This window comes from Aythya fuligula, chromosome 4, assembly GCF_009819795.1.
Source record: "Aythya fuligula isolate bAytFul2 chromosome 4, bAytFul2.pri, whole genome shotgun sequence".
NCBI lineage: Eukaryota > Metazoa > Chordata > Aves > Anseriformes > Anatidae > Aythya > Aythya fuligula.
The window spans coordinates 68,452,917-68,467,132 of record NC_045562.1 but is presented as its reverse complement, the minus strand read 5'-3'; the positions used below and the strand labels follow the sequence as shown (position 1 = coordinate 68,467,132).

Sequence of the window (14,216 nt, the reverse complement as noted above, 5' to 3'; positions counted from 1 at the left end):
CCCAATCCCACAGAAATATTTATAGTATCAAAACATGTGCTATCAAGATGAAAAATTGAAATCTCAGAAGCACTGCTTTGATGTTTTTTAGCTGCTGGGGATCTCGAACAGAAATCCATTACGTTCAACTTCATCATAAAAAGAAACTATAAAATCTCGCTGCTCACCTCATGAATGATCCCCGCAGGGCAGCAGGGGAGCTGGGACCTTCCAGCTTTCACCCAAATGTCACTTTTCACACTCAGCCCGAGCCACTATGTGACCATCACTGCAGCTTCAGGCACAGCCAGCAAAATCCCCGCTGAGAACTGCTGTGCCGCCCCAGTCCTGGTGTGTACTTGCAGTTTTGGGTACCCTAGGGCTTGCATCTGCACCACCCACGCCTCCTGCAAGAGGGAAGTAAGACTAGGAAAGGTTTTATCATGGTTGTACCGTCCTGGTGGGGATGGGCTCCAATACCCTTAAGGTAAGAGCTGCTCCCACTCTTTGGTTTCATTAACTGAGCATGAAATGTATTTTTACTCTGTTTAGCGTAGGTTTAAGAAGGAAATAATTTTGAAGCAGAAAGCCAGAAATGATCAATTTGAAATGTCAAATTATTTTTTTTTTAAACTTTTTTTCAAGTGAAAATATCCTTAAGTGGGGTGTCTTCCTCCTCTGTGGAAAGCTTCCACTTTGGTAAACTGACATTTTTTCATTTGAGAAAACATGAGCTTCTGTAAAGAGGGAACGTGGTGCTCAACCTGGTACAGAATGGGGAAAGGTGAATAAAGAGCAAATGTGGTGAAAGCACCAAAAAGGAAGCGGGACAAGTAGATTTTGGACAAGGCAGCTAGGAGTGACAAAAGCAGATTTATCTTTTTTAAAAATTTAGTAAGTAGTTGGAAGCTCTCAAAAAATAAATCAGGGATAACACCCAGGCTGCCAGTGGCTCACTGCTAGATGTTACTGTTGTGACAGAAAAAGGATGGGACTTGGGAGAATAAGATTTGCTGGGAATGATCAAGAGCACAGGTTAAGAAAAGGCACGTATGTATGTATATATGTGTGTATGTATGCTATTTTTCTAGAAGACAGGCCAAGAAGTGAGATTAGATGGCTGCCAGTGATCATGAATAAAGTTTTGCATTTGTAATTTGTGTATAGGCAGATACTTAATCAGACCAAATCCTATATAGTTATCACTGCAAGAGCAATGCTAAATCTTGTTTGCCCAAAAGAACAGCCTCTAAAAAATATTTTCCCCATCCTTCTGTTTTTGTGATGTATAAGAAAGGAAGCTCTATCATTAATCCTCCCTTGACACTGCTCACAGATGCAGTAACTTTGCATCACACCAGAGTTACACGCTGCACAACCGGAAATCTGAGCATCTGACTTGAAAAGTTGAATTAATGGGAACAAAACTTTCCCCTAGGGCTGTACAGGAGAGATGGGATTTAGAGCACACTGAAAAGAAAAAAATGTTAGCCAGCAATTTAGTCATAAGTCTGAGGGGGATTCTCTGCTGATGGCAAAGACTGTATGCCTGACCTTCCTGAGGCTGAGTGCCCCCAGCTTTTGCCCTGAGAGCATTTAAGACCGAGTCCCTATTGAACTGGCTAAAAGCAAACAGAGGGCACAGCCCCTTTGAAGGGCTGTTCATGCTTCCCAGCACTACGCCTGCCCTCAGCTGCGCTCATTCTCTCTTCAACACCAACTGGTAGTGCCTCATTTGTGGTGGGAAGTGTGTTTTGGGGAGGAGATGAGACCCCTGAAGTCAGCTTTGCTTTGACAAAAGCACTCTGTGATCTGTGCTCCGCTCCTGTATGCACTCAGCAGGAATGCCATCAGTGTGTTGTAGGATGGAGCTGGTGGGGCTTGAAAGGGGAACAGGCTGGAAAATGGGGGTAAGGTGTGCTCTGAATTCAGACTCAGGGCCCCCCTCGGAGTTTAAGCACCTGCACACTTGCAGCTGTTTCTGACAGCTCTGAGACTGGGATCGCGGAAACATCCAGGCACAAGTGGTACAACCCCTGTAACCCAGAACCGCTCCCATGGCAGACGGGCTGAACAATTCCTGGCCTTCACCAAAACCTCAGCTGTGACATGCCCTGCAGTTCCCGAGTGCAATCCTATAGCTTTCCCTTGTTTTCCATAACACAGGTGTCATTCGTCATGGTTATTTTTAGGCACGAGAGAGCAAGTCGCTCTAATCAGGCACCACATCCAGCTGAGCAGACTGGGGGAAAACCACTCCGTGGACATGAAGAAAGGTGAATCAAATGGCCCAGCTTAAAAAACCGTACCCACAGCAGGTCAGTCAGTGCTGAGACTCCCGTGTCAAAGCAGAAACCTCCTTCCCCAGCCGTGGGAGACACAGCCTGTTCCTCTTTAAATCTGTGCTGTGTGCTGCAGTGCTCTGCATTGTTGCCATGGCAGAAATCTCCCCATAGTAATAACCTCTTTCAGGGAAGGTTAAAAAGAGACAGTGCACATGCTCAGAAAAGCTGCACTTGTTCTGTTAGCAGTTTGCAGCGGCCATTTCAAAGAGAGCATCACAAAGGCGAGAGAGAGATCAGGTACCGATTTTTTTTCCTTTGTTGGAGGGGGTGACTTTTCTCTTTCACAGAAGACCTCGCACACATCTGTCTCCGTTCCCAGATGCATTGCTGCGAGAGACCACCCTGGAAGCCTGTCGTGATTGTTCCTTGCAGATAGCAAATTCCCACAATATTCCTAGGAGGCAGGACTTAGATGTGGCCTGAGGTGACGGCTGCACTCAGGGAGCAATTATTTTGCAGCAGGGCTCACGTGTGAAGCTGAGCTGAGGCTGGGGTGGGCAACGTGTAAGGTACCTTGAAAAAGTTTAACAGTATCCGCCTTGTTTTCTGAACCTCTATCGCACTGGTAGTCCACAATGAGAACAGCCTCCCGTCCTACTGACCAGCAGGCTTCTGCATTAGGTACTTTCAAAGGAGGCTGGTGTTATCCTGACGTGCTGTTACTCAGAAACACTCTGCTGCATCCTGTTGCAAAGCCTTGTGCCTTTGATTGTACTTGCTTTGATCACAGGTCACCATTAACTAAAACAGGAAAAAAAAACAAAAACAAAAACAAACAAACAAAAAAACCAACACAAACCAACAAGCCACTTGTTATGATTTAAATTCCTTTATTTTAAGGATTGAAGAAATAAGAGAAAGCATCACATCAGATCACTTCTAAATAGTGGAAGGAATAGGAAACCCAGTTCTGGTGTTACAGGAATTACATTACCAGATGTGTTACTTGCTATGGGCCCAAATGTGTTTGTGATTCTGTGCATGTGTATTTCTTGCTTCTGAAACATCCCCTCTCCTTACATGTAGGTTGAAGTGTACAGAAAGGAGATGTGTAATGCTCACCTTTCCTGGATAAATTGCTGGTTTGCACATGCTGCAAGTGTTTGTGCAAAATTAGCTGTGTTTGAAATAGTGGCTTTGCACGTATTGAAGAGCAGACTCGTTTCATTCTGTTTGTGGCAAGATAAGGAAAAACCTTTCCCTTCCTGCCTCCCTCTGTTACACCTCCAAATGTGAAATACAGGCTGTTCTGGAGAAGGCTGTACTCCTGCATTCAGCACATGTGGGTTTGACATTCTTGTGCAACATCTTTCAATTAATATGTACTTAAAAAACAGGAAGAAACAGCCTGTTGTACTGCTTTCCTGGACTTAGCTAAAGAAAATCTTCATGTGGATTTTATTGTGTTTTTACAACCCTATTTGATTTTTTTTTCTTCTTTCCTTTGAACAAACAGGACCGGAAGGTAAACTTGGCTGAACTAAGGACCACCCTAGTAGTTCGCCAGGATGCTTGAGGCTTGTGATTGAAATCTCAAATAGGCGTTTGCAGCTTAAACCAATTCAAGTTTTCTGTGTTTCCTCTTGATCTGAACAGTTTACTTGTTGGATCAAGAAAACACTTCATTTGAAGCCTGTGTACTTATCAAACATGTTACCTCTGTGTGAAAGGGTGGGTGTTGTAGGACCAGATTGTACCTGTTGTCCAGACATGGTGTGGGCAGGCTGTGATATTCAGGAACAAATGGATGGCTGCAAACAATCTGAAGCTCAGATTGGGAAGGGAAACTTTTTTGATTATTTACCACTCTGCCTATGAATTTGTAGAAGTTTAACAAAAGTCTTTTCTTTCAGCTATTTTCATAATGGAGTAAGTTTTTACGATCAGTGTTGTGTGTAGTTAATGATAGTGGTTAGCTTTAGTTATTATTCTAGTGAATAGATGATACACCAATAAAGCAAGCCAGTGGGTAAAAAACTCATTTTGAGGGACAGATCCATTTCAGGTAGCTCTATAATCTTTAGAGGCTTGATCTCAAGGTCTAACAGTGGACCAGCTGCCCAAACTCATGTGCTGGTCTGTGTTCATACAGTTAGAAAAAAAGACTGGAGTCACAGAGTGGGTAAGGTTTCTGGCATCCTGGCTTTCACACAAAAATAAAAGCTGTCTAGGGACTTCTCATTTTCTCCTCCATGTCTAGGGACATTCTCTCCCAGCTGTGTGGTACGTGCAGTATTGGAAAAGTACAGAGAACGTCTGACTGTGCTATAGATCTTCTGATTGCCTTTTTTTTTTTTTTTTTTAAGTATTATTATTATTTTTTAATTATTATTTTTTCTTTTAAAGGAAGTCTGACAATGCTTTAGCTATCAGGAACATAAAGTTCTTTGTAACAAAACCCTGGTATCTATAATGTTCCTCCCTGATTTGTTTGTGTCTCTTGATAAAGAGAGAAGCACCCGTTCCCGAGATGCTGGCACCCTGCCTTCTGAGAAGAGTGGTCCTTACAGTTCCTTTAGTTCTTGTGGCTGCACTACTCCTCATGGAGCCTGTTAGATCTGATCAAGAAGCAGGAACAGCCATACCAGCTGAAAGTATGTACTACCCGACAGTCCTCTCACACAACCTGTACTGTAGCTTTACTGTTGCAGGACACCACATCACCGAAGCTTGTCCAAATAATTCAAACTGTTTTGGAAATGTCTTATGTTGTTTTAAAGCCACAACCTGAACTTTCATACTGTTTTCCTCCTGCATCCAAGGCTCTCTAGTTTCTTATTCTTGTCTCCTGCCTGTTGCTGTCTTGCTGAACCTGAAATCTGGCGATGTTCTGCACCTTGTATTTTGTGCAGCCCTTTCATTGTGTTGGCCTTTTCTATGCCATGAGTCACCTTCTTTGCTTTTCAGAGACATTCTTGAGACTTACTTTTTTCAACTGATGTTGAACCCTCATTACATCTTTCATTCCTGGTAATGTCTGCTCTAATGAATTCAGTACTTTTTATTTTAAAATTTCACAGTGAAGATGCCAAGAAAGCACAACTTGTCAGCTCTTAGCCTTTCTGCCTTCAACCACCTAATTCTCCTGTGCTAATCTGTGTTGAGTTTAATTCATGTCATAAACATAATGACAGGTCCATGCATCAAGTTGTTGGTGTGGAAAGTGCTGTCCTCTCCTTTTGTCTGGTGCATAAATGATAACACTAAGGCTGGGTGGTAGTATAACGATGGGAGAGGAAATCTTTAGTGCTGCTTGGTGTTTTTTTTTTTCTCCTCTTTTTTTTTTTTTTTTCTCTTTTCCCTATTCAGTTAAAGAATTTGGCAGCCTCCTTCTCTCCCGCAGCCAGGATCCCTCTCTGCTGGTTAGCACACAGGTCATGAGCTGGAGGCCAGCTTATCAGAGGCATGTAGTAATCAGTCAAGTATCAAGTGTTTGCAGAATAGGCTGACAGACACTGCAGGATACCCTTACTTTAGGTTTTATCCTTTCTTCCTTACCATACTTCAAAGAGCAAGCTAAGCCTGTGCTCAGAATTCCTCACTTGTGCAGTTATTGCTTATGAAGTTGTCAGAGAGGCACAGCCACTGAGAAGCAAATAAGAGCATGTGTAGAGGCTGATGATTCTGAGACATTTTATCATGTCTGGATTTGTTCAGTCTCTGTACTGCTATTTGTTACGGAGCAGCTTTGTGATACATGATGATCAAGGCAAAGCAAGCCTTGTGACCTTAAGTGTGGATTATCTAGATATCTTAAACACTGCAATTATTCCAAAATGCAGCCGTTTTGTTTATCAGCAGTGCCCTCTAATCACAGGGCATTGTGTTTATCTGCTGCTTGCTTCACCAGCTTTTGACAAAGCTGTATCATATTCAAAGTTGGAGTCCTAGTGATCTGTCTTAGTGATAATGATTTCAATTGTATTCCATTAGCTTTCTATTTAATGCTCAAATTTGTGAGATTAGGAGACAGGCTTTTCCTGGGAACAGGACTGTGGTTGTAGAGATCATCTTTAGAGAAGATGAGGTTGAGCATGTGGTCAGGGTTAGTGGAACAAAATGGAGGACTCAAGTTTTGGGTTTAGCGTTTCCACACTTCTGTGAACTGTGACAAGAGAAGAAAGATAGTGGAAAGGGGGAGGGGGAGAGACAGAGGAGGATGAAGGGAACACCACTGAAGGAGGAAGAAAAGGAAAGAAAACATGATATTTTTAATGCAAATCTGTTGATGTCATTCTTTTGCCACGGAGACGTTGGGTGGACCATCACGATGGACCAATTGCAAAAACCTGTATTCTGTAAGAGTACATACATCGGTATTCATTGTGGACCTTTTTTTGTAGTTCTTCATCATGTTCAAGATCACTGTTTACTCCTTCTTCTTAATAGCTCATTCTCTGCTAAATGCTCTCCTAGGCCGCCCCTGTGTTGATTGCCATGCGTTTGAGTTCATGCAGAGGGCTCTACAGGATTTAAAGAAGACAGCGTATAATTTAGACACACGGGTAAGGAAACATTCAACTTTTTTTTTTTTCTTAATATGAAAGAAAGTGCTGTGGGTAGGAGTAGATAAATTGTATGATTTTTGCACAAGACACTGTCATTGAACTGTACTGTACTATATTCTAAGGTGATGCTGGTTAATTACATCTCACCCCTCTGGTCAGTAATGTGGAATTCCTCTCAATTGGGTTATCACATTATCAGAGAAACTAGGAAGTTTGTAAAAGTGAACTGACAGTCCTTAGCTCTTTATCCTTCTGTTGGCCAAGTTAAAGCCATTAGCGCTGCTGTTCTCATTCCAAATGCTGAGTGCACACCCTTGTGTTTATGTCAGAGGGAGTAAGGTCACAGCATGATTTACATTTATTACCCAAAACGAGAGTCAGCTCAAACAAAAAAAAAAAAAAACATACTAAAATAAAATAACATGCTTCTGCCCCTGGGGAGAGGCTAAGGGAGGAAACATCATCTCATAGATATTTTTTACATTGCTCTGATTCCATAATGATGAAAAATACCACAAAGTAGAGCAGCATTGAGGATGAAACTTGTTTGGCTTGCAGTCAGAGTGGAGAATTTGCCAAGGTTGGTATCTTCCTTCTGTGAGTGAAGTTGAATCTGTCTCTTGCTACTGCAGCCTGCAATCTGTGACTAGCTGTATCCCAGCTGCTGTCAGATAGCAGTGTCTTGGGAGGGTATCTTTTCCCCTACCTCCCATGTACACTTTTGCTAAAGTGCTATATCTGCACTCTTGCACAGATTTTTTCAGCAGAAGGCACTCAAACTTTTTTGCTATTCTTATCTATGGACAAGGTCATTTGCAGTTCAAAGCTTGCATACTGGCATTTTTGAAGAATGGTTTGAAGTAACTCCAAGCAGGGTCCATGACATTTGGATGAAAATGCAGCTGTAGGAATAAAGATGCCTTGAATTGTGATGTACTATAAGAAACAAATATTTGAGCAGAACCAAATTAGTATGTAGCAGATTTACAGTTAAATAAAATCTGTTCAATAAATACAGGTCAGATGTATTTTGGGCTCCTTCATGGAGAAATCCTGTTAATGCATACATCTGCTGAGTACTGTATACAGCCAAAACAAGATGTTCAGATTGTGCTGAAAAGTGGTTCTAGTACACCTTTTCCTTCTGTTACAAGCTTTTCAACTTTTTGCTAGAATTTATAAATCTTGATTCAAAAATATCTCAACTACTAAAATCTTCTCTGGTTGTCTGGCTATGGCAGTGACCTTTGTGACACCTACAGCTTTCATACCAAGAGTAAAGCTTTATAAAATAAAGGTATCCAAAGCTGGGTGGTAACAATGAAGACTGAGCTGCATAGCCCCCAGAACAGCAACTGTATTTTAATATTTAAAAGTGAAAATAAAAATGAAAGACAGCCAAGGAGAGGAAACAAGGATACAAAAATGCTCAGACAAGAGGAATGTCCTACAGTTGAGTTTTGCAGCTGTAGATTTGACAAGGCTGAAAATGCGGCTCCACGATACATTCTCATTACAAATCTATCACTTCCTTGCCACTTTAAAATCTAAATAATTGAAGCCATATTGACATCCTTGAAGGCCTCTGGGTAGGACAGGCCTATTCTAGTCAGTAAGCTAGGAATTCTGCCTACATCTTCAAAAGACATGGAAATATTTAATAGTTGAGGACTTCTTGGCTCATATAACTGCCTTCTACACTGTTTCAGTTCTTAGTTTTATTATTCTTCTGTGGCCCAATTTGATGCAAACTGGGAGTTTTAGGACAATTACTTTCAGCCACATATATATTTTATATTTGACTATTTTGGTCTGCTTTGCTGCTGAGTGGGGCAAATGTTGCTGTCCCGAAAATACAATGCCCTTTGTTAATATTCCCACTAGAGACACTCATTTCCTTGAAAAACTCCCTTTTGTTTGCAGGCAGGAATTTTAGATGATGACTAAGCAGCTCCTAACTGTGTTGGAGGGGGAGGGATTCCCAAAAGCTCAGAGAGAAAATTCCCACTTAATTCCTCCTGCTAGTCTCACTATGCAATTCAGCACGGTGGAGACGGTATCATTTTATTGCACAACTCAGAGTTTTCATGGTTAATTTGGCCCTGCGTTGATCTGCGTGGTGTCTGACAAAGCAAACTGACTCTACCATAGGTCACGCAGCATTTTATGTAGGCCATAGTCTATATCCTCTTCCTTTTACAGGACTAGAAATGCCTGTAACCTACACGGGTGTGCTGATCCTTTACTGATTGACAAACTGGCTGCCTTTTACTCATGTGGTAGGAGAAGGGTCCCAGCCCCTCTGAGAGGCTGTCTGCTGCCTGGACAGATACCAGATCTATTTGCCACCTCTGCATACTGCTTTTGTTGCTGCTACCTCTGGGAGCAGGCTGCCAGATGGATTAGTTGTTTTAACAGCAGTAACCAACTCTAGGCAATCTTTTACAGGAATACCTGTGATTTTCCACTCACATAACCAAAGTGCAGTATCTGGCAGGTGCAGCTCTGATCATGAACTAGCGGAGGGCTCTTTTACTGTTGGGAGGGAGCTGTTACCATCAAAACCATTCCACCAGCCCCCAGCCAGCTCCCTACTGCATTAGCAAGCTGCTCGAGACAGAGGCCAGCAGGAAGCAGGTGATAAAACAACTCCCATAAGACAAAGCCTGTCTGTGGGCTACACGATTCACTGTATGTCTGTGCTATAAACACTTTCAAAATCCCAATCCATTTTTCAGAGTTAACCAGTGGGCGTTGTGCTACACCTTAAAAAAAGCTGAGAAGCTGCATTTTTAGCTGGAACTTAGATCTTTTTTGTAGGTTGAGAGTCTGAGTCCTGCCCTGATTTTTTTTTTTTTTCCTTTGATGTGCTTTAACCCACTGGGGGATAATAACCAATCTCTGTGTAAATGGTTTTGTGATCATGCTCACAAACCAGTCAGTAAAGCTGTATTTACTGCCATTCATTCTGTTCTTTATTTCTTCCTAAACTGTCAGTGGTTATTTGGAACATTCAAAGCCCATTAAGTTAGATGTGCCCATGAAAGTAAAAACAAAGGCTTGGGAATGTTATTAAAGATATATAAGGTGGTAAGCAGCCTTGGGGCTTAACTCCAAAGCTGTTGGCATGCTGTCAACCTCCCTTATTCAAACCACTGCAAATGATGTCAAGGAGATGGTTAGAAGGTGGTGATTGAGTGTCTTTTAGGTGATTAGCAAAGTCTGATCAGATCTTTCCAGTCTTGCAGGGCAGCTGAAATAATCAAAAGTGATATCTGGTTTAATACAGTAAAACAATGCTATGTTTAGTGAGCTATCAGCTGGGAAAGGAAACTCACCAATAAATTCCTTGTCTTGTACAAAGAAGGCAGGTTATAAGCAGATGTTTATGCCCAGCTGTGCTCTAAGGACCTGTCGTTGATGTGGGTCAATAGATATCACAGCTTTTAAGATATAGCCTTTAATCACATGGCCTTCCCATCTCATACCAAAATCACAAGGCAGGCAGTATAAAGGTGGATTTCAAGGGTATTTAGAGCTGGTAGTCTTGGTAATGTCCTTTTTCATGCAACTGGTTACACCAGTAGAGATTAATTTGGCAAGTAGACTTCCCCCAGCTGGTGTGTCCCGGAGCAATAAGGAGGTTCTCTCTGATCAGACTTATTCCCAGATAGAGCTCCAGCCCATGACAGACAGAGATGACTGCATATAATGGATGAAGATACGATGTTAGTGTCAGGCAGCTCTGTGCTCCATCATGCATCTACTGAAACCACAACTGCTCCAAACAGACAGGCAAAGCAAAGCATGTGTGTGCTAGAGAGGAAGGATTCCCACATGTCCCTTAGGCAGTCGTGCTGTCCCTGCCCTGTTCTCAGCCCTCTCTTGCACAGGTAGGCTGAGAGGTTGTGGACCTTTCAGATCATACCCAGCTCTGTCTCAGGAAGGTTCTCAGTGGGAAAGGTCCCAATTCACCCTTGTTGCTGGCAGGCACCAGTCTTGGTGTTGACGAACCCCATTTCAGCTGGGCAAGCTTCTGTTCTTACAGGCTCGGGACCCCTTTCTTTAAAGCCAGTGATCCCATCACATGTTTGAACTATGATTTCCATATGCTTGCTCAGCACTAATTTTCTCTTTTATGCCCTAACAGCATATTAACCACAACAGTAGTGAAGCAAGAGAAGTTAAAACAGAGTTAAATTATGCCTCACTTTCTCTGTCTAACTTTCAAGAGTTAGACCAGGCCGTAATACTATAATTTTAAGTTTTTCAGCCTGTTTTTAAATACAAGGAGAATTCCTGGTAGTTTTGTTTGTTTGTTTTGTTTTGTTTTAAGCCTCCCAAGACCTTGTGAGATTATGCTCCAGTTTGTGCAGTTGATGTAAGATTGTAAGAAAGACAAGTAAAAAACAAAACAAAACAACAACCACCACCACCAACAACAACAAAATAAACAACAACAACAAAAACAACAACAACAGCAGCCAGACTCATATTGAATGCACTAATGAGAAAAACATAAATATGCACCAGGCTGAATTTCTCCATGTCACAGGAAGTACTGCCTTGTCAGTAAGAGAATTAATCATGCAAAAGTTAAATTGCTTTGCAGACCAGTAAGCAATAGCTCTGATTTGTTACCATAAGCATCATCTCATAAAAGCAAGCCCAAATCTTAGAACAAAAGTAAAACGTGTTTTTCTTTGGGAGCTAATTAATTTCACAGTGCTGACACTTTGTTTTTGATGTTGCTTTTGTCCCCCCCTCTTACAGACAGAAACTCTGCTTCTTCAGGTGGAAAAGAGAAATCTGTGTGACTGTGTAGCTGCAAATCTGCTGAACTGAATCCAGGAGGCCAACTGTATCACCTGTTCAGCGGTTTTTAAAATGCAGCTGTATAAAATACAGCTTTATGGGGTTCATGTTGCAAGCACGTACATCCCACTGTACTGGGATACTGGGGGGTTGTGTCTAATGTATTTGTCTGTTCTGGTTATTTTTATTTATTTATTTATTTATTTATTTATTTATTTATTTATTTATTTTTAAGTCCTCTTTTCATATCCAATGGGTTGCCAGTAAGGGCTCAGTTCGGTAAATCTGCTACTTGGCATTAGAGCGGGGGGAAAATTTACATGCTTTGATTTTTAAATCAGAGTTGGCCAAGTGTAACCCACAGGATAAATATGGCCAGCGGTGCTCTAGAGACAGCAGCATCTGGTTTTGGTCTCTAATATGAGCATACCTCTGTGGCAACTTCCCCAATTATATTGAGACAGGTAATTGTGGTCTCTGTAGGTTTTGCCTGTTTATTAAAGATGATGGAAGTCCTTTCTGTTTGTTGTCTGTGCTGTGGCCACGTTCAAGCATCTTGTAGTTATATCAGCTGTAAAGAGGCATGTGTTACGAGGAGGTATACGTGTGCTGTACTTGGACCAAAACAGCTTATACCTTTGTGCTGAATTTCTGACATGCCATGTAAAAGTGTTGTCTTCTTTAATTAAAACCTTTAATTTCTTACTCTTCTTCCCTGGACACTCCATTCTTAACCCACCATATCTCTAAATAACTCCATCCTAGCAGGTCAAATGGGAAGAGCAAAAAAAAGGAGAATAAGACCATGACTTTGCAGCCTTGCTGGCAGCCTTTCCAGAAGGCCAAAACCTCTCCAGTTGAATTTGGAAGAAGGTTCCTGCCTGCGTAACTCTTTAACTAAACCAGTGGGACTTTAATGGGAGGGAATGAGAGAGGTGACACAAATACTGCTCTGCCAGGTGCTGGGCTACCTTTAGAGGGCTTCAGCTGATCCTGGTTATAGCAGTATGCTTTCTCAGAGTTTCTTGGCTTTTCTAGCAGTTGGGTCTTCCCTGTCGTGTTCTAGCTTGGCTTTGTTCCTCTGCTTTGCTCTGGACCTGCTATGGCTGTCCTCTCAGTGCAACCTTCGTTCCCCCTTCCAGTCTGGCATTGGCCTCTCTCTAGGCCCAGGAATCTCCTGGTGAACTCCTGATACTCTTCAGGTCTGCAGTCCCTTCAGATCCAACTGATAGCACTGCAGGAGTAATACGTCGTGTTCCCACTACTGTGGATTGAGGGCGCGTGGTGCTGAGCAACTCCGGTATCTCATTCCCTGTCTAGTGAAGGTGCTGAGAATAAGGGCCTGCTTTTATCTGAGAAGCCAGCGTTCCCGTAGTGGAACTTGGAGGGAGTCCCAGAAGAGTGCACATGGTGAAAAGCCAGCTCCCAAAGCTGAGCTTGTTGGTGGCCCACCACGGTGCTGTAAGCTCGCCAGCTTGGTTTAGGTGTGGGCAGGAACCCGCACAGCTAACATGGCACGCAGTTCTTAAAAAGGGTTGGCAGGGGGGCCTGGGAATTGCACCCAGCAACCAGAATTGGTTCTGGGCAAATGAACAGAAACTTTCAATGGATTTGAATATGTATGCTTGGATTTAATATGACACAGTGACAAGAGTGAAGGCCATTTTTATAAAGGAAAAGAAAACAGCAGAACCAGGCAAACTGCTGACGAATGCAACTAGAATAACCCATACTCACAAAGAACATTCTTGAGTCTTCAGTCTGGACAAGAGATGACTGAAGAAGGAGATGATACAAATTTACAAAATCATGAGTGACCAGACAACAACCGTTTGCTGTCACTTCCCAAACAAGAAGTGGGGCATGGCAAACTGAAACCAGCTGGTGGCACGGTCAGAACAAATAGAAGGATGTTGCTCTTGACCTACTGCGTGTTTAAGTTGTAGAAGTCCTCGTTGCAGAATACTGCTCATCCTAAAAATTTAAATGCATTTAAAAAGCAGCTGTTCAGACTCATGCCTGAAAATCCTATGGCAAACTGTTAAATATAAAAATGACAACTTTGATTCAGAAGGTCCCTGAACCACAAGTTCTTACAGGTTAACAGCACTTTAGGAAGCCCCTGTAGTTGCCCGTGTTTTATAGTTTTCCCGACATTTAATAATGGTCTGTGCCAATGATAAGACACTGGCCTTACAAGGATCTTTGGTGTGGTCTGGTGAGGTTGTGTATGTGTAGAAATGAACTGCTTCCTCAACTCATAAACCAAACCCTCTCCTAGTGCTCCAGAGAGCCACGCATTTTATCCCTTCAACACAAACACCTCCAGAAAGCCTCAAATTCTGCATTTCCCCATTGTCCAAGGACAGGCACCCTTAAGTAGGCCAGTGGCCCTGCTTCTGTAGCCCGGTACACTGCAGAGACTGCTCCAAAGCCAGGATTAAGGGCTCCTTTATGAAGCGAAAGAAATGGAACTGCAAACCACTTGCCTGCTGCAGGAATAACCTATATAATTACTTAGATATTAAGGTCTCTTTTTGTACTGTACAAACCCATTCCTGTCTAGCAT

At 42.4% G+C, this 14,216-nt stretch overlaps 1 protein-coding gene across 1 annotated transcript; it reads left to right on the top strand.

The window, feature by feature from the left end:
- Positions 1–2,473: 2,473 nt before the first annotated feature.
- On the top strand, positions 2,474–12,357 carry LOC116488914 (neuropeptide-like protein C4orf48 homolog). Its single transcript, XM_032186913.1, has 4 exons — positions 2,474–2,561; positions 4,774–4,918; positions 6,741–6,829; positions 11,606–12,357. The coding sequence occupies exons 2-4, from the start codon at positions 4,795–4,797 to the stop codon at positions 11,675–11,677; spliced, it is 285 nt and encodes a 94-aa protein (XP_032042804.1). The 5' UTR covers positions 2,474–2,561; positions 4,774–4,794; the 3' UTR covers positions 11,678–12,357.
- The last annotated feature ends 1,859 nt before the right edge of the window (positions 12,358–14,216 follow it).